The sequence below is a fragment of the Carassius carassius genome, chromosome 41 (assembly GCF_963082965.1).
Source record: "Carassius carassius chromosome 41, fCarCar2.1, whole genome shotgun sequence".
In the NCBI taxonomy this organism is placed as follows: domain Eukaryota; kingdom Metazoa; phylum Chordata; class Actinopteri; order Cypriniformes; family Cyprinidae; genus Carassius; species Carassius carassius.
The window spans coordinates 3549551-3571267 of NC_081795.1; the positions used below are offsets into that span (position 1 = coordinate 3549551).

Below are 21717 nucleotides of genomic sequence, written 5' to 3' on the forward strand. Positions count from 1 at the left end.
GTTTTTAATTGTCGTGGCTGAGTTATTCGCTGTGAGATTTCCCTCAGGATTTAGAAACGGTTCTGCCATGGTTCAGCTCTGGCAACAAGCTAAATTTACTGACAACCAAAGACTTTACATGCATAGAAGTGTCTGTTAGGAATATGATGGCATTCAGGGTGTTAACATAGTCTGACGAATGAATGAAGCCTGGTTAAGAATAGTCCAGCCTAAATGTTGGACTTTTCTTCTTTAATGAAACACAAAAGGAGTTATTTTGCATAATTTTCATGTTATGCTTTTTCAAAAAGCTTCAAAACACTTGTACTCTGTGACTCTACAGTATATTTTAGGTCTCCAGATCTTCGTAAAGCTATCGTATGAAGTCAGAGAACTTAGAATGTAGCGCACATATCACATAGACTACTTTTATATCAGTTTTTTTTTCATTGTTTTAGAGCATGTCTATAACCATAATTTTTCACTTTAATGGAAAAAACAGATTGAAAATTCTGCTAAACATTCTGCTTCTTTATGGTACATTCACACGGGACCGTCAGCGTGAACACTTCTCCTTTTCTTTGAATGTGTGACGTCATGCATTGTCGAACTGAATTGTGGATCCGTCTGCATCGCGTCGTAGGCGTTGAAAATCGATCAACTTTTCAAGAGCCAATCAGATCGCCTTATGCAAATAGCTTAGCTCAAGTGTTAACCAATTGCGGTCCAATGTAATTGACTGTTGTCACTATGACGATCGCATCAGCGCCAAGCTCAGACACGCCCTCCGTTAGAGTTTCATGAAAGAAAATGTATACTGGTTGTGAAGGTAAATAAATTAATTTCTTGCAAAAACTTTAAAACAGTGGCTTATAATATCTTTAGATCTTTTAGCTTTGCTCATTTTGATGCTCAAGCACATCTTTTGATAATGCACTATCAAATCACTAAATAATGGGAAACACACAAATCTTTAATATTTTTTTTTTGTATTTTTTTGTTCCTATGAGGTCCAAATCTTCCAGCATTAAATCTCTTAGAAACAGGTATTTCTAGAACTTACAGACTGAAAACAATTTTCAAAATTATTTTCCTAAATATTTCCAATAATCCTAAATTATTTTTTGATGATTCCTTGTATTCCTCACACCTTACAGTGAACTTTGTTTCAACTATGACAGCTAAAGTGAACAAGTCATGTATGTATTTTTAGTGACAGTCCCTTGTTTTAAATCATAACATGTCATCCTCCGGGGAGTGCCGGCATGCCGGAGACATCCCGAGTGTTTTCGTAGCGGGACGGTAACAAGTACCAGTGCAGAACAGTGACAAGTGGCATTTAGGGATGTGTTTGCAGCGCACTACTCTGGTAATTAACATCTTGCAACCTCCGTGCTTACAAAGCATCGCTCTTAATTAGAGTTATGATTGCAGTAGGGCAAAACCAGCGATCCATGCTCAGGATAATGACTGCTACAGTCAGAGTGGCAGAAGCTTTATTGTTTGCACGCTGGACTTCTGACATCTGGGATACAAAGCGGCACAATAGAAAGCTAGCATTCTTTGTTCTTTCTCTTGCTGATCCAATCAGAACAGGCAAATAGAGCCTAGGCGTCTTCCAAATGAGACCCTCTCTCAGCCTGAGCGGCGCAGACACCTTTGAATTGAGCAATAATGTGGAAAATCTCCTTTCAGTTGAAGGACCGCACACATGTCCTGTATCAAGATAAGCTTGTGTGGTGCAGTGAATGCAGCTTTTGAAGGTCGTCTTTCGCATAATGCATCTGTCTATAACTCATAACAATGATAGCGACAGTTATCAGTTGTGAAACAGAGTTTTATGTTTGAAGCCTGTTTCCATTTATTTTTGCAAGTTTATGTCTCACAATTCAGAATTGCACTTTTCCCCCCTTACAATTCAAAAGTTATATTTCACCATTCTCACTTTTTTTCTCATAATTTTGAGAAAGACTGACTTTTTTTTTTACATCGAACATTAAATTTCTTTACAATTTTTTTTTTTTTACATCGAACAATTTTGAGTTTATATCTCACTGTTTTGACTTTTTTTCTGAGTTTACCTTGCAATTCTGTGGTCATTTCCATGGCTTTAAAGTTTGAAAATAGCATTAAATGTTGTTTCTGGAGTTTTTTAGGCGAATTAATTGTCCAGTAATGTCTGTCTTGATGGAGGACAGCTCTTAATTCTGTCATGATTCCCCCATCCTCCTTCTTGGCAGACAGTTGGGACTAATTCATCAAATTTAGCTTGCAAACTGGGGGGCCCATGGTTTTCCTCTTCTCCCTGCAGGATATAATCAGCTTTTAATTTCACCACGAGCCTGCAGACCAAACGACGGATAACTACGGTTGGTCCCTTCGGTGACTGGGCCTGTCTGCCTCCTTGTTGGCCAGGAATGCTCTGTTGCTTTTGCAGAAAAGTAATCGTAATTTTGGCTCGGCCTTCAGTTTCTAATAAGAGGCTTGCATGCACAGACACTGTCAAGTCTTAAGCATAATTTCCCCAAACGTTTCCACCAGGGATACCCAGCGTGTCTTGTTACCCAGGCTTAACAAATCTTTTGAATAAATGTTGTGCTATAAATATATATGAAGAGGTTGATGCTTTATCCTGTTCATGATTGATATATATGCAGTTTATATAAACAGCAAAAAAAAAAAACCCTGCAAAAATAACTTTTTTTTTTAAATGGCAAATTAACTATTAACTGCTGATATTTATAGTTATATTTAGACATCTGCAGTTTTAACATCACATCATAAAATATGTACAGTATCAAAAAATGTATATTAATTTAGAAATTTTCTGAAGATTATATTCAACAGTATTTATTTATTGTAAAAAAGTATCTTAAATTTGTAAAGTCGTTATTTTAGTTTTATTCGCGTATCAAAAATTATTGTCGTCGCTTCATAACGTTACGGTTGAACCACGGATGGCAGATGGATTATGTTGACTATGTTTTTCATACTATTCTGGACCTTGACAGTGTATTTTACTTGGCAGTCTATGAGACAGTCACAAGCCTCCTGGTTTCGTGACTGCAGTTTCGTGTTGGGTTGCACTCAAGATTCATAGCGCATTGCCCTTCTTCCATCTTTCTCTGCACAGCCCTGCAAGATTGTGAGAAATGGGTGCTTGAGAACGAGAACGAGTGTGCGTGTGTTCGCATAGCTTGTGCAAGCACATCATGATTAGTGTGTGCTCTCCTGCTGGCCGACAGGAGCTAATATACACTGAGAGGAACAGGCGGTGTGGCGTTCCTGCAAAGCGAAGCCGCAGGTTAATCCTTTTATTGTAATGAAGTGGCAGAAATATTAATGCACTGTAAACACAGGACGTTTAAACCCTGCCTGTCATCTTTATGAGGGCGGATCTGCGTGGAGAAACCCGAACAGCGCCATCCACAACAAACATGACATTGACTCTGCAAAACAGCTGAGCAGTCACTTAAGGAGATTGTCCTAACGTCTGCGGCAAAGCCTCGTTCTTTCCTTTTCCATTGCTTGCTCACTTGACTGCATTCACACAATGGATACCGACGCTGTGTTTGTAGTATGTAATGAAGCCTGCTATCCGAATTCGTCTATTCAACAGCTTTTGAGGGGCAATTTTGCCAGAAGACTAGTTATGGCAAATGATTCAGCAGCTCTAGCGCAGAAGCTTCTCCCCCTCCTCCAAACTCATCTCCATGCTCCGCGAGCTTCACTGGCCTCACATGCTGATAACGGATTACAATAATCAAAAAGCTGAATGTCTGAGCATGAAATTGTGTTTGTTTGAACAGTTTGATATTTATTCAGAGGGCTTGTCCGAGAGTGTGCATGGAAATTGAATGCCAGCATAATGTTTAAGACTTTTACTGCATCGTTCCACTGTTAGTTAGAGCATTTTTCAAACATATTAATGGATTTTAGAGATTTTATTGATTAAATACATTAAAAACAATACGTTATAGTATAGTTGAGAGTGGATGGGAAACAGTAAATGGCCCCTGTTGCTTGTTTCAGATTTGGGCAAAAATAAGAATTTACTCAGTGTCAATTTTTTAATGTGACTTGAAATTGGATCGGCCCAACCCAACAAGATTTTGACTTTCCAAAAAGAATTAACTAAATATAAATTCAAATTCAAAATGATTCAACTTTCTAATAACTTATTATTTTCTTTCCAAATTTTGTGGAAAGATCTGGGAAAGCATTCTGTTATTTTTCCACTGTTTTTTTTTAAAGTAAAATAATTAATTGTAATTATAATCAATATGAATGAAAATGAATGAATGATTCTGTGTAAATATATGTTTATAATGTATATATTTATACTGGATGTATGTTTATAATTATCTAGTGGCAATTAATTATTCAAAGTCCACTTAAGTTATTCTGCATGCATGTTTTTTTTCTTTCTATTTATTTCTACGTTCTATCGTTTTTTTTATTATTGATTTTTCATTGAAATTGTCTTAGTTGTAATTTATTTGATCTGTTTTAACATCCTGCCCAGGTTGACACAGCAAAATTTACTCTGTATCTGTTTGGCTGAACAATCATACATCATACAAGTTTTTTTGTTGATGCTGGTGGTGCAGAAATGTCATCTTATATCTTAAATAGCTCAATTCAAATTCAGTAATATTAAAGGCATTCTCAATAAAAGTGTCCAGACCTGCTTATGTTGAAGTATTTGTGTTTGCCTCCAGGCCATGTGATTAAATGCTGCCCAGTCTAACCAACCTGCTTTCAAATTAATGAACAAGGAGGAGGAAAGGCCAGTGGAAATGCAGTGGTAGAGGTTTTACTGAAATGCCTGGAAATCATGAACAATAGGCGAATATGTGTTTACTCACTATCCTGGCTGTAGTCCCGGGGGACAGCATCTGCGTTGTCCAGATAGTGCACAGTGTAGCTCTAAAGCATGAACAAGGAATGAATACGTAAGCGTGCCGCTATAGAATGCTCTGCTCCTTATGGCTTGCATTGCACACTCCTGTCGGTGCATTGCATTATTCCCTTAAAAACGTCTAGGTCAGGCTAATTGAACCACCAGCCACCTTCCCAATAAGAACGCCAGTCCATTGGGAAAAGCCAGCGCTGGGCAAAGATAATGATTGTGATATTGTGCATCTCCGTTTCCTTTCCATTTGGACCATAATGGAAATGGAGGATGATTTTGATTTTTAACAATCGCAGACCACTTTGTTATTCATCTGCTTTGTTCTCTCTTTCCTTCCCCTTCCCTGCTCTCGTAGCATCTGGCTCCCTGGGCTGAAGTTACAGGGAGCTCCTAGGCTAGAAATTGGAAGATGAAAGGCGAGAGATTAAGCTGAAAGGAACAGTGGGTGTTGTCAGAGGTAATCTGAAGTGCATTTGATTTCTCAGAGCCCTCTGAACACTTTCCTGCAATAATTTATCGGCTATATGCCTCCACCTTTAACATGCCAGACGCCCCTCATGAGATGTGAAGAGAACTATTCATGTGGAAATGGTGTCATGTCATGTTGGAAATGAAAGCAGTGTGTAAAGGAAATGACAGTTTAGTCTGTGTCTGCCAAACCTCAAAACAGTACATGAAGGGTCGGGTGGCTTCTGACTTTGTTCATGCACCCACTATGACAAAAGAAACTCCAGAAGCAGAAGAAAAAGACATGGGAACACCAAAAGAGCTGCTATTTTTCTCAGAAAGCACTTGTTGTGAATTTTTATAAACTGAAATGTCTTCATCTCTTTCTTGTTGTATCTTTTTTGTTTTTTCCATTCAAATACAGAGTTTTACAGTGAGTCGATGAGGTTTGAGCCTGGTTGTGGACTTGTTTATTTTTATTTATTTATATTTAGTTTAACTCTTTCTTTAAATGTCGATCCACAGTGATCTGTTGTCCAGATGACAGATGGAGGACTCATTCAGGCTGGAATTTGACACGGCATCTTTCTCCGAAATGTTTCAGAATTTACCTCTACTTTTCACATTTGCATACATGTACAAACATTTCTTGCTCATAAATAAGTATGTGTTTGCAAAGATAAACTGGAGAAAAGAAAATTTTTGTAGGCTCAGGTCTGTTTGTTGCTGATTGGCCCAATCTATGTGCATGTAATTTGGAAAGAGGATGTCCTACACATTAATCTTCCATTATCTTCAATGGTTATATTCATTAATCAACACAATTGAATAATTACTCTTAGCTGTCTCCTCTGCCTGAACTCATTGGTGCAGTGTGTCAGATGAGGAGGCCATCTTGGTGCGGCGCACCTCCTCTGACCCGCCGACAGAGGCATCTCACCGCTGGTAATTGGGTGTTTATCTGATCGCTTGTGAAAGACGCTTTTGGCTGCTTATCTGACACAATTATCTGGAAGAATTCAATCCGACCCTCCTGTGTCCACCACAGAATACTTGGAGGAAGCAGACCTGAGTGTTTAATGAATGAAAAAACCCCAAGAGCTGAAAAATAAATGCAACTCGCACTCGACCGTCCGGTTTGTATTGAATGCGTATGTCATCATAGCATGCAAATTATGCAATTGCTAGGCACAATAATTATATCAGGCTGCCAGAACACTAGGGGAAATAAAGGATGATAAGGTACCATTGTGAAAATGAGACGGCCGGTTGCTCCAATCAGATATTGGAGCTCTAGACTGCTGTTTCAGCTCTGTGACCAGGAAATGGTCCATTTGGAGACAGGGAGAATGCTTATTGTGCGTCCTATGATGAGAGTAGAAAAAAGCCTTTCTGTCAACAAGCTTACTCTGTCTACCACAAACAAGACATCATTGTTAAAGAGAATTATGAAGTGTTTTAGAAAAGTAAAGATAAACTTTCAATATTTACCTTTGCAATTTTATATATTAATTTTAATATTAATATAAAATTGTAAATTAATTATTTTATTTTATTATTATTATTATTTTTTATTTGACATGTAGGAAGTGTGCAATGAATCAAAAGCGATTTGGCTTGTGCAAGATAAATTGCAAGACCAAAATGACATACTTTGCAAAAGATGTACCACTAAAAGTCATTTCATATTTCTGGATCAGTTGTGTTTTGTCATGCATTCTCTCATCCGATATGAAAAATATTATTGCATCCAAAGGATGTGATGCTTACTCTTTGATTTTGGGTTTCAGATCAGTCTGGGCTGGCATGCAATCTCAATGCACTTGTATTCTGCAGATGGTTGTTTAGCGTTACCAACAAATTCATTTTGAACCAACAGGCAATATTCCTACTGGGCATAATATTTCATATAAGTCTTGAGCATTGATCCACATAAGTTTGGTACATGAGAGAATAGGTTTTTAATCTTTTAGTCTTCTGTATCACAAAATTTACCTCTTTAAATCTGATTGTCTTTTGACACCAGACCTCAAAACCTACATTTTCTGTTTTGATTTAATGCATCTGTATTGATTAAGCAAAAAAAAATTATATGTATAATTGACCACCAACCAGTGTTGTTTTTGTATCATTAATATGCTTTTATGTTTTTGTTATTTTGAAATAGATTTTATTTATATTTTCTGTTTTCACTTTCAGTTTATTTAAAATTTTTAGTAATTTTGTTGTTTTTGTCATGCTCTTTTTGTTACTAATACGCCAACTTTTTTTTATGTGTATTCATTATTTATACATTTAAATGATTTTAGTCCTTAAAGTTAGACTAAATGAATTTTTTTTTGTATTAATTCAGTCAAACTTTTCAGTGACATTATTTCAAGTAAATATATATATATATATTTCTATAGTTTTAGTCAACTACAACAACCTTGCAACTAGATATTTTATGTGAAACTGAGTCAATGATTCACAGAAGTTTTCAGCATTTAAATTTCTTTGATTTTCTCTTTCTCTGTCTAGATTTAACTTGGAGACATCCAGGGATGCCAGCTCTGTAAGAATCATGCAGGTCACATGGTCAGGTACCACAGTCCTCATCATTTCCACCTTGCTGCAGTTTGTCCAGTCAGAGCTGTCGGAAGGTCCTTTGGTTCCAGGTAAGCGTGCATGAGCCCTGTGTTTTGTGATTTTATTCCCAGGTTCTGATTTGGATTCCCAGGTTATTCCCAAGCTACGTGAAACAGACACATAAGCCTAATAATTGCATCTGAACTCTGAAAAAAAAAAAAAAAAAATAACAGTTGTTTTTTTGGGAACACAGAAATATCCTGACTTTATATTCTGCAGTGCAGGCTTATGTGCTTTTTCTATGTGGCTCTGGTGTGTTTTTCCCACTTCGTCTGTTCTTCCAGTCGAATGATGAACTGTCTGTTTGTGTGATGGACACCATTCAAGGGATTGTCAGATCAACTGGATCTCTATTTCAGGTGAATGATGAATAATGTTAAATGAAAGAAGGAATTCAAGATAAACGACAGACATCAGTCAGGAGTGACTGCTGTGTGACTGTCTTCCTTTATCATGGGTTTAAGAATTGAAGCGGATATATTAACTTGTATGAGTCACATTTGAACCCCTGAGCTTTTAAAGGGACAGCTCACCCCAAAATCATTTACGTAGCCTCATGTTGTACCAAACTCACGTGACTTTCTTGATTTAGAGGAAGGTTCTTTTTTTGTCCTGGCTGTTCTTGTATTGAAAGTGAATGGATACTGGTTCTGTGAATCTCCAAAATGACAAAAATGCAATAAAAATTGGATTCTCCAATTTGACTTTTGGAGTCAAATAAACCACTTCTATTGTGAATTTAGGAGATAGACAGTTCTAATTCTCTTTCATTATACTGTACACTACTGTTTGAAAGTTTGGGGTCTGAACTTAAACGATTTTATAAAATTATTTATTTATTAAAAAATGTCTCTTATACTTACCAAAGCTGCATTTATCTCATCAAAAATACAGTAATTATTTTAAAATATTACTATTTAAATTTACAGTTTTGTGTTGTAATATATTTAAAATGTAATTTATTCCTGTGATGCAAAGCTGAATTTTTTCAGCATCATTAATCCAGTCTTCAGTGTCTCATGATAATTCAGAAATCATAAAAAAATGCAGAGTTGCTGCTCAAGGAACATTTCTGATTATTATCAGTTTTGGAATTTTTCTTTTTCTTTTTTTGGAAACTGTGATAAAGTTTCCCCCCAGGATGCTTGGATGAATATAAAGTTGAAAAGAACAGCATTTATTTAAAATTGAAATTTTTTGTAGCATTATAATTGTCTTTACTGTCACTTTTGATCAATTGAATATGTATTTGCTGACACACACACACACACACACACACACACACACATTGTGTGATCACAGAAAAAAAAAATCCACGTGGGTTTGAAATTACATAAAGGTGAATAAACTAAGACAATTATAAATATTCATTGTATGGGTGAACTATTCCTCTAAAGCTACACTTTATTTAAAACCTTTTTTCATCTCGTACACCTTAACCTAAGGACACCTGAGTGAGGGTGTCATCAGTTTTTGCATCACGCAGCATATTGTTTGTTCCATGTAAAGCGTGGTTTATTTCTGCAGTTCATCATGACCGACTTCTGCAACAAGCTCTTTTTGGTCCTCTGTATCGTCATTTATAGCCTTTTCCTCCCTAATTCACATCAGCCCGGATGATATCTCCCCAAATCCCCGTTATTCAACCATTTTCCTCTTCATTGCTACACACTCCTGTCCGTTATGATTCCTTCTCCTCACTTGCTTACCTTCCCTCCTTCTCATCTCCCTCCGATCCCCCTCCTTTACCCATAATCCTTTGCCTGCTGCTTTAGAAACAATTTACTTGTCAGCTCAGTCTGTTGGTGTGCGTCTCTCTGGGTTTAATGTTCTTTTCTGGTGTGCTGTTGGAGGCGGCTGTAATTTCAGTCGCAAGCAGGCGTGCGGTGATGCCTTTTGCTCGCTGCGAGCCTGTACTGATAGCTGGAGCCCGATATAGCAGCGTTAATGAACAGGGCTGAGCGAGGCGCATCCCGCCTGAAGTCCAATTCACTCCACCTGATGCGCAGGAACCGCTGCTGAGCTGTAAACAGATGCTGAAGCCCCACAATGAACAGTGTGCAGCTGAGCATGATGGGTTGCATTCTGCAACCACCTGACAATCTCAGAGTTTCATTGTTGAAACTGGTTCGTGTTGTGATAGCTGTAGAGTAGATAAAGATGCACATTTACGCACCAGTGTTGCTTTTCTATACACAGCTGTAGCATTTTAATTTCTCGTATCTCTTTGCAGATTTATTTTGAGATAATGACTGTCTAGCTGTACAGTACATTATCTCTTATATAGAGGTTTGTAAACTGTTTGTTAGTTTTTATACATCTATATCTATAATATCTATGAGAAAATGAGAAAAGGGGGCCTTGAAGAAAAAAGAAGTGAAAAAAAAACACAAGTGGACTATGGGTCCACTTGCTAGATATTCATATTGCTAGATATCTGACCGAATGTATAACACAGCAGATTTGGTAGCTGTGCATCATGGGAGCAGGCACTTGAAGGAGAAGACTTGAAGGCATCCCTCATGCGCTGCTGACAGCAGCACTTTGGTCTGCATATGTTCCGTTGCCCTGCCACACCAGGACGCTCCGTCAGTGTCCTACCCTCTGTGATTAAATATGTAGTTAATACAGCGCTATAAGATTATTGAATTACACCACAGCCGCTGTGACCTTTTTTGAAATTACAGGGTCAATTGTGCGAGACGACCGCAGCACTTTATAACAGGTGCCGGCTGGAATACAGCCTGAAGGAGAATACATTCACACCGCTGATGACCGGCTCATACTCTCTGAATGCCACTGCAACATTAAATAGCAACAATACCACAGCAGCACTTTCCTGTTTATCACTATTTATTGCCATATCATTATATTCCCTATATTTACACTGTAATACTATATAGCTCCCACATGGGCCTTTTACCCAAGACTGAAGGGTCTTTTTCCTTATTCTTGAGGTAAAATGCAACTGTTACAGCTTTACCTAACGTTTTTAAATATTAATATGTATTTAAAAGAAAAACAGTGAATTGTAAGCAGATTTGAACCTGTATTGCCGACATAAGCACCATGGCTCAATGCATTAGAAGTGTTTTGTTTTACACCCATCTCTAATATTTTCTAATGGTCTCTGTTTTAGTTTTAGCTCATTCAATCACAACAACCATTTCTAACCTCTTTAAATGATGTTTGTCGATGTTCTGTTCCAGTTACTGTTTTTACCCTTGCAAACCATTTTCCCCAGAGGGTTGTGTAAACCAATCACCTCAAAGAAGAAGCCGAGTTTGTCCGATTTCATCCAAGCCATCATCTCCACTTGTTCAGATACACCATTCACTGAAATTGCATTGATGTGCAATTTAACCGGTAATGTCCACTCTTGGCACACGGCGCAGGAAAGCTTTTTACCAATGAGACGGGTACAAATCATACAGCTGAGGGAACGCTTCTCGCAAAAACCCTCACCTCTGAAGAAGAGCAGTTCAACATGACTTTGCACAGCACTTTACAAATTGCCTTGTAATTGTGTTTGTTTGAAAAACGTTGATTTCAGTGCCATATTTTCATTTCTTTCTAGTCTGAGACAGGGCTATTATTGAAACACACTGGATTGGACCGGCGTTGATATAGACAAATATAGAGGGAACAAATAGAAAATTCTACGAAAGTCATTTAGCGCTGAAATACTAAGCAAGCGCCTCTGTAATTTAGTGAGGAAAACATCTGATATTGAAGATATTTACAGGTTGTCAGGTTTATACACAACCGTAGTTGTGTTTTAAAGTGCTGACAGAACAAACATTTAGAGCCTACACATTGGAGTTATCTTGGGAAATCCTAATAATTTTCTAGATAATCAAGAAAGATGCCTCGTATGCATTCTCTCCTGGAATTCAATTCTGTTTGTAATCTGCTGAGGAAATCTGAAGCGGAAAGCATCTTTGTACAGATTCAGCATTGATAAAACATTGATAATATTAGATTCTTTTTATGATCTCATACATACATATACATACAAATGACACCAACTGGGAATATATACATACAAATGTCAATATCCAACACAGTTCAATTTGTTGGTTAATATTTGTATAACAATACAAATTACTTACTATAACATGAAATAGAAATGGGAGTTTTGTTGCTTGTTAGTTAGCCTTTTGGATATTTACTTGCTCCTTAAAGTGGACAACACTGTGGTACACTAATGTTCAAAAGTCAGTTTTTTTTTATTTTATATAAATTACTATTATTCAGCAAAGATACTATAAATTGACCAAAAGTGATACATTGTTACAAAAGATTTTCATTTCAAATAACTGCTGATCATTTGGACTTTCTAATCATCTCACAATCCTGAAATCGGACTGTTTGATGAATAGAAAAAGTCACAGTTTTCACAAAAATATTAAGCAGCACAGCTTTGTTCAACATTGATAATGATAAGAAATGGCTGCTGAAAATTCAGTATTGTCATCACAAGAATAAATTGTGTATTAAAATATATAAGAGTTAAAGTAAAATAAATATTTCACAATAGTAATCAGCTTTTACTGAATTTTTGATCAAATAAAATAGAGTCTTGAGACTTGTTTTTTTCCCCTTGGGTTGATTTCTGTTTGCATGTTACAAGTTCATTCATTCATTCACACAGGTTCATTCAAATTAAAAATCATGTTTTTATGTTCTTTTGAAATAATTGGTTATTGGACTGCTTTAATCATCCATGCTTGTTTCCCCATTTGCAGTTTGGCCTCTCAAGCATTTGATGAAAATCCTTTTTGGATGTGATATGACACATATCAGCCAAAAGCAGCAGCCACTCACTCATCTCGCTATGGAAGCTGATATTCAGCCATCAAGATTTTTCTCTTTTCCATCTCTCCATCGACGTACACCCTGCGGACTCTCACCGTCTCTGTCAGCTCCCAGCAGGCTCTCTGCAGAGCGATGATGACTTATTCCTTGTAGCATTTGTGGTGTCAACAGAAATGATGCCCCCGTTAAATCGCCACAAGTGAACGGTTTGCAATCGTACTCAAAATATCAAAGCAAAGTGATGAAAATCTCCTCGTTTAACTTCTCAGCTTCTGCAAAACGGTCTTGCCAAGCCAGTCAGTGTGAGTTAGCTACATATGTCTACTGATAATATCAGAAAATAGAGCATACATTGTTGATTTGAAAGCCTCTGCAGTGGTTTATCTGTCACTGTTGTCAGAGCTTTCAAAAGTAATATATTTAAAGGGACAGTTCATCCAAAAATGACCCTTCTGTCATCATTTACTCACCCTCATGAGCTTTCAAGCTTCAAAAGGAATGCAAAAGTATCATAAAAGTGGTCCATACAACTTAGCACTAGCACTGTTCTGAAGTCATACTTTTTTTTTTCATTTGTGAGTGAATTATTCCTTTAAATGTTTTTTTTTGTCCGTGTCTTTGTCTTCCATTAAACCTCACCCGCTGCAAACAAAGGACGGACAGGTTAGAGAGGACTCTCTGTGATAGGAAATCCATGAGGCTAGGTGCCAGGGTGGAAAATGAGATTCCCTGTCTTTCCAAACCATACATCCTCATCCAAGTATCATGTTTGAGAACGTTTATGCCTATTTATTTTGAGAGAGATGTGGGTGTTCGGTTTCTGTCATCTCTGCAGATTTAGTTTGTGTGTGTGCTGTGATTTGCGATTTTCTGAAGAGGCCCACATCCTTGATGCCACCTGCTGTTTCCCAGCATGCATTCATCCTTCTGTGCATCTGAAAGACTCTATGGAATATGAGAGACAGCTTGGAAATGCACAGAATTTTTATTACCCTGATGCAAAGACCTGCATGAATTTCGATGCTTGTTTAAGATGGTTATGCTGGTTGGTGGACAAACATAGTTATTTTTTTGTCGATTTGACTTTATTTCTTCTGTGGAACACAGAAATATTTTTTAAAGAACATTCTAGCCACTCTTTTCAATATAATAGAAGTGGATAAAGACATCAAGACTGTCAAGATCCACAATGACAAAAAAATCATTATAAAAGTGGTCCATATACTTTATTCCAAGTCTTTTAAATTAAGAATAAAATAAGGAACACTAAAAATTATTGTTCGCTGATTATTTTCTCCAGTAGGTTGTTAATGAATCATTCTTTGAGTTGGATCTTTTCAGTGAATCAGTTGATTCAGTTCACAAGGACTGCTTTTTGGGGATTTTTTCATTTTTAATTTTACCATTAGAGATTTTAGATTTTAATAAAATGGCAGAATTCTAAGTGCTGTATTCTTGTGTTTATTTAGTTTTTATTCTGAGTTTATGTAAATGTAAATGTGAATATAGTCTTAGATGCTGACATGACAATAAAAATACATTACTACTACTGTTACTACCTGAATTCGACATCCACTTTTCTCCTTCACTATGGTGAAGAGTGGCAAGAAGAAAAAATGTCATACTTTCTTAATTATTGGTTTTACTGATTTAGCAGGAAGTCCACCACCCACGCAGCCGCCTGGTCATGTGATCGTGTAGTTATAGAGTTTTGAATCTTTTCCCATTAGCTGATGGGGATTCATGAATATGTAGTGTTCTTCTAGCAAGGCTTGGTGTGGCCTCTTTTATAAAGTGCGGCATTTAGCGCTGCTTTTGAAAGAATCGAATGATGCCAGTTTCCATTTCTATCCGTCTTTCTACTCCTCTCCCAGGTGAGATATTAAAGATGATCTCTGATTTGGCAGCTCTATTTCTTTTTAAAAGAGAAGCCATTTCAATCCTTTCATTTGTCAATCACAGCTCCGCCACGTCTGGGCCAGGAAATAATTGTCCGCGTCTCTTCTCTTCCCTGGAGTGGCCGAGCGCTTTTGCATGAGAAAAGAGAGCAAGCAGAGGAGGAGGAACGGAGAGGTGAGGCTGGAATAGATGCACGGCTGCATTGTTTTCATGACTCGATTTATGTTTACTATGCAAAGAGAGTCTCGGTCTGCCGAGGCAATCAGTGAGAGTGTCTTCTTACATTTACAGGAGGGTTTCTGTGTGTGATGCTGAAGCTTCTCTCACTTCAACACTTTGGGTCTGTTAGATTTCACCTCCTATTTTAGCTGCTACTCTCTTTCATGTTATTATTGGTTGAATAAGGATGAAAATCTGATCTAGTTTAACTGTGAATTTCAGTATTTAGTTCACCCACAAATAAAACTTCTGTCATCATTTACTCACCTTCAATTTGATCTAATTTCTTTTGTTGAATGTAAACATTTTTTAATGAATGTTGGTTGCCGGTAGCCATCAACTTGCATTTTTCCCCCCATAAAGTCAATGGCTACCAGCAACTATTTGGTTACTCACATTATTAAAAATACTTTCTTTTGTGTTGTTTTAAAACTCTCATCAATTCCTTGACTGGCTTCTATCAGAAAGCACATATACTACAATAATAATGTTTACAAATATTGCACATTAATTTGATCTTTAAAGTCCTTTAATGTACAGTATGCTAATCTGTTTGGTGATGCTAGGTGCATGAAACTGACACTTATTTTTGCATTTTCATGTTAAGGTTAGAGGCAGGAATAATGTTACTATTTTCATATTTATGAGGAACAAAATATAATTATATGGGAAAAAAAACATACACTACCATTCAAAAGTTAGGTTGCAGTAAGAATTTAATTTAATTTATTTATTTAGGAAAATACTTATACTTTTATTTGCCAATTTGCAGTGTTACAAAATATTTTTATTTCAAATAAATGTACATTATTTGAACTTTATTCATCAAATAATCCAGAATTTTTCCTCAAAATATAAAGCACCACAATTGTTTTCAACATTAAAATTAGAATATATATATATATATATAATATTTATCATTAAAAAAAATTGAATACTAAATCAACATATTAAAATGACTTCAAGAATGATCATGTGACACTGGAGTAATGTTGCTGAAAATTCAACTTTGCATCATATGAATAAATTACATTTTAAAATATATTACAATAGAAAAACTGTATATTTCACAATTTTCCGTTTTTTACTGTATTTGTGATCAAACAAATACAGTCTTGGTGAGCATAACAGTCAGTAATATGAAAAAATATTAAGAAATCAAAACAACTTTTGAACGCTAGTGTAACTGGAGCAATCAAGCACAAATAAGGTTAGAATGTCAATGTCAATTATGAAAATTCGACTTCTGAAAATAATTGCATATACAGCATTGTAGAGATTCAACTCAGTTAGCAATTTTTCAATTTCTAATTCTGTGATTTGTTTCAGATGCAGATGTTTGAAGCTTGATTTAGGAAGAGGTGCTGTTTAAGTTGTTTAAATACTCTCTAGTTCATGTTTAAGGTGTTTACTACAACGTTTCATTTTCATTTTCCATCCCACGACAGCATCTCAGAGCTGCTTTTATAATTTCATACCAGTACACAGTTGTTTCTAAAACACACAAACATGTTGGATTAATCAGTGCTCTTATATTCAGAAGCATCCCCAGCTCTTTTAATTCTATACCAGCATCTATCCCAAAGAGTCTGAGTGTGTGTGTGTGTAATCTTAAGCATCTGTACACATGCTATGAAATATTGATGTGCATTGTGTCGGTATCTGTTTAATGAGCAGCTCAGGGGTTTGTTTAGTAGCCTGAAGGCTGGATGATGTACTGATGAACAGAACTTGAGACCTTCCCATCAGCCCTCATCTCTTCTGATCCGTTCTTGGAGTTAATCTAGAGGGGTGCAGCTTTATGAGTCACGAGACTCGAGTGAGCTCTCCAGACCCCTGCCGATGGCTGCTGGCTCTCTGCTTTCTCCCAAACGCTTGAGCTGCAAGCAGTGCTGCTGTTTCATATCGGCTTCTGTTTATTTCCTAAAGAACGTGAGTGATATTGTGCCGTTCAGAGGCACAGGCTCATAATGTCTTTTAGGAAATGAAAAATAGAGAGTGAATCATCTGGCTTTATCAGCACTTTGCTGCTGCCTGGCCCTAATCCAATGTATCTCCACCTGAGGTTACATTTACCATTTCTTCAGTAACTCTCTGGGAAAAATGAATTTTAAGTTCTTACAGATGTTTACTCGACCATTATATTTTTTAAACTTTGATTAAAAAGCTTTGATGAAATCATAGAATGAGATAATATGATTGCTATTTTTAAGTTTGGTGTAAGGATGTTTTATGTCCAAGGCCTTGATTTCTTTGTATTAAATGATGGACAAATTGTCCTAATACTGTTACGAACCCGTGTTGTTAAAATGCTCGTTGCTAAAGGGTTCAGCAACATAAAAGGAGACGCAAGGCAGAGAGCAGTTTAAAACATTTATTAAGACTAATAGGATGACTGCACAAACTCACGTCTCTCAATTTTTCTCTCTCTTCACATGTAAACACACATTTACTCTACACTAAAGTCAATACAGACATAACAAACACTAACAAAGATAAACAAAATAGTAGCACAAAAGACAAAGAACACAGTTTGAGTTGACCAGCGTTTAGTCATCATGACGCGCACGGAGTCACCGTCGCGTGTCTCACCCTCCTTCACACTCCACTTATATGCTCAGCACGAGCCATCAGAGCAACGGGCCACAGGTGCGCAAGGGCGGAGCCTACATTCAGAAAGAAACCCCCGATTAGAAAACGAAACAAACACACAAATACACACAGGCAACACCCATAAGGCTGAGGCCGTAACACTTCTCCCCCTAAAGGAAGAATCAGATTTTTATTTTTTTTTTCCTTCCTTTAGAAGAGAAAAGAAAACTGATTCTGCATGAAATCACACAGAAAGCTTAAACTAATCCGCGAGACAACGCGTCTGCAACCACGTTGTCAGATCCTCTTTTATGATGGATCTCTAAATTATATGGTTGAACCATTAAAGCCCAACGCATCAATCGTTGATTATGGTTGTACATTTTGCTCAGAAAAACCAGCGGATTATGATCCGTGTAAACAACGACAGGAGAAGAACTAGACCCCACATAAACATTAAAATGTTGTAATGCTAACAACATAGCTAAAGTCTCTTTTTCGATTGTTGAATAATTCAACTGATGACGGTTAAACTTAGCTGAAAAGTACGATACTGGGTGGCCTATTTCGTCAGCACCCTCCTGCAGCAAGACAGCTCCCACTCCAACCGCACTAGCATCTACCTCAAGCTGGAATGGACGAGTCACATCTGGAGCAGACAGAACAGGTGCACTGCAAAGGAGAGATTTTGCAGAGAGAAATGCCTGCTGGCACTCATTAGTCCAGTTAAAACAAACTTTAGGACTACACAATTTTGTTAAAGAGGCAACGACACTCGAGAAATTTTTACAAAAGCACCGGTAGTACCCAACCATCCCCAGGAATCTACGTAATTCTCTCCTCGTAGTAGGCACTGGGTAGCTGAGGACAGCAGCCACTTTTCCGTCCACTGGCCGTACCTGACCGTTTCCCACCTGCTTCCCTAGATAGGTGACAGAAGCCTTCACAAATTCACATTTTTTTAGGTTTAACGTTAAGGAAGCCGCTTCTAATCGGTGAAACACGTCATGTAAAGTCAACATGTGTTCAGCCCATGTAGACGAATAAATGACCACATCGTCTAAATAGATATTGCAGTTTGGAACTTCGCCTAACACGATAAACATTAAACGTTGAAACGTTGCTGGTGCGTTCCGCAAACCGAAGGCCATACGCGTGTACTGCAGAAAAGCATCAGGGGTTACGAACGCGGAGATCTTGGAAGCGCGCTCGGTTAAAGGCACCTGCCAATAACCTTTCAAAAGGTCTAACTTAGTGATGTATTTCACACCCCCAAGACTGTCAATGCAATCGTCCATTCGCGGTAACGGAAAAGCATCAGCCACAGTGATAGAATTTACCTTTCTAAAGTCAGTACAAAAACGTAAAGACCCATCAGCCTTTGGTACGAGAACGCACGGCGAGCTCCATGGAGTGTTACTCGGGACAGCGAAACCATTCTGCAATAAATACTTAACCTCACTTTTCATTGCTTCTCTCTTATTTATTGGGCAACGATAAGCATGTTGCTTGATTGGCAATGAACTACCGACCTCGATGTCATGCTGGATGATATTAGTACCGGGAGGAACGTCGTTAAACAAACTCGAGAAACTATCTATCAGCTTCATTACGTCTTCTCGCTGTTCAGGCGAGAGATAAGATAGTTGATAAGGAAGCGAAGATAAAACTTCAGAGTTCTCAAAACATCCTCCTTTTAAAGCTTCCATAGATACATTCAACCCATCATCCTCAGTGTCGGTAGGCAAAGCATAAGTTAGCAGTGAAACATGCTCAGTGGTTAACTCAGTCACCGGTTCACAGACCAAATCCTCAGTGTTCTCTTTTGACTCAACACTACATAAATATGGTTTCATTATATTCACGTGACATAAACGGGTTTTTCGCCTCCGTTCTGGAGTGTATAAGATATAGTCAGTTTCACTCAACTTACTTTTTATCACGTAAGGACCGGAGAAACGCGCAGAGAGAGAGGATCCAGGAATGGGAAACAGCACTAGAACTTTCTCTCCTGGCAGAAAATTACGCACCACTGCTTTCCTATCGAAATTTCTCTTCATTTTCTTTTGTGACAGAGAAAGTGCTTCCCTCGCCACAGTACACGCATTTTGCAAACGTTCACGAGTACGTGATACGAAATCAAGGACGTTGGGCTTCGCAGACGAATCATTACAGAGAAATTCCTCCTTTAACATTTTCAAAGGACCACGGACATTATGTCCGAACACAAGCTCTGACGGGCTAAACCCAAGCGAGTCCTGTCACGCCTCACGCACCGCAAACAAAACCAATGGGACTCCATCATCCCACTCATTTCCAGTCTCTATACAATACTTCCGCAGCGCAGATTTTAATGTTTGGTGCCACCTCTCCAAAGCTCCTTGCGACTCAGGGTGATATGCACTTGATACGACGTGAGATACCCCAAGAGCCTTTAATGATGTACGAAAAACGTGCGACACGAAATTTGAACCCTGATCCGTTTGGACAGTTTTCGGTAGCCCAAAAGTTGTAAAGAACTTCGTTAAAGCCTTAGTTACAGTCTTAGCCGTTATATTCCGTAACGGAATGGCCTCTGGGAAACGTGTAGCTACGCACATGATTGTCAACAAATATTGACAACCAGACTTAGCCCGAGGGAGTGGACCCACACAATCAACTAGAACACGCTCAAATGGTTCGCCGACGGCAGGAATAGGACAGAGAGGAGCAGGCGGTACCACCTGATTAGGTTTTCCACTGACCTGACAAATATGACACGTTTTACAGTACCTCACGACATCAGATTTTAACCCTGGCCAGAAAAAATGCTGGAGCACCCGGTTATAGGTTTTAGTTATCCCTAGGTGTCCAGACCAAGGATGGTCATGGGCCAGACTTAAAACATGTGGTCGATATTTTAAAGGTACCACAATTTGATGCACCGCATTCCACTCTTCCCGCTGCTCAGGATTTAACGATCTACTCCATTTACGCATGAGCACATTATCGTTCCAGTAAAACTGGTGGTTACGCAGCAACATTTTATCATTTTCAGCACTCGCACGACATTTGTCTAATGATAGATCACTTCGCTGAGCTTCAATCAGAGTCTCACGCGAGACAGACAAGTCAGCGGTAAGATCAAAGCAAACAGATGACCTAGAAGTCGTTTTAGACGAGTCTGGAGAATCAGGAAGAACATCAGTTTTCAAAATATTTGAAAAGACAGAATTGCCAAGAATATCACTTTCCTGAATGTCACGATTCGCTTGTGCTCGCGTCACCACAGCACTAAACACATTTGGCAAATTCTTACCAAGTGCATCAGCCTGCGAATCATTACACGGGACATCAACCACTTGCACTACCGGCATTACCTTACCTCCAGCTATGTCATTTCCCATGATGAAGTCAACACCTTTCACAGGTAAAGAGGGACGAACGGCAACCTCAAAACACCCAGATGCCAAATCAGAAGAAACGTATACACGATGAAGTGGAACAGGAACAAAACCCATTTCAATACCCTGCACAATCACGCTTGTATTACACGCCGAATCAGCACAAAAATCCAGAATATCTGATAATATAAAGGACTGAGACCCTCCGGTATCACGGAGAATTCTTACAGGTTTTCGGCTTTCGACCTTCTCATTTAACGACACAAATCCATCGAACACAAAAGGCTGAAAACAGCTATCAGGAGTCGCAGGAAAACCAGAGAATGATGGAGACAAAGTTTTCACCAAAACAGAACCTCGAGGCTGAAACGATGAGGACTCTTGTCGCTCTTGTTTCCGTTTTAGAGTACGACACTCTGCCATCATGTGTCCCATCTTGTGACAATAACCACACTCTCTATTGGACTTCGGACTGGTAGGAACCCATTTATTTTTTAAATCAGAAAGATTTTCATTTTCTTTTAGTGAGGGACCCCCAGAATCAGACGAACGCTTAAAAAACACCGTTTTGTGCATTAATGCGTACTCGTCAGCCAACACAGCAGCCTGTTGTACCGTGCTGACTTTTTGTTCGTTTAAATACAACGCAGTACGTTCCGAAACACAGTTTTTAAACTCTTCGATCAGCAACAATTCTCGCAATGAATTATAATCAGTTACCTTGCACGCTTTGATCCACCGATCAAATAAAATGCCCTTTTCGCGAACGAATTCGACATAAGTTTGAGACGTACCTTTTTTCGTGGTACGAAATCGTTGTCGATAGTGCTCAGGAAC

The 21717-nt window shown here is 38.1% G+C and overlaps 1 protein-coding gene across 2 annotated transcripts in view; it reads left to right on the top strand.

Moving 5' to 3' along the window:
* The window catches only part of LOC132123464 (roundabout homolog 1-like), a 235841-nt gene that overhangs the window by 13031 nt on the left and 201093 nt on the right, over nucleotides 1-21717 (top strand). For both annotated transcript variants that reach the window (XM_059534081.1, XM_059534082.1), the window contains exon 2: nucleotides 7862-7998. In XM_059534081.1, the coding sequence (XP_059390064.1) occupies nucleotides 7905-7998 (94 nt within the window). In that variant the 5' untranslated portion in view covers nucleotides 7862-7904. The remainder of the gene's footprint in view (nucleotides 1-7861; nucleotides 7999-21717) is intronic.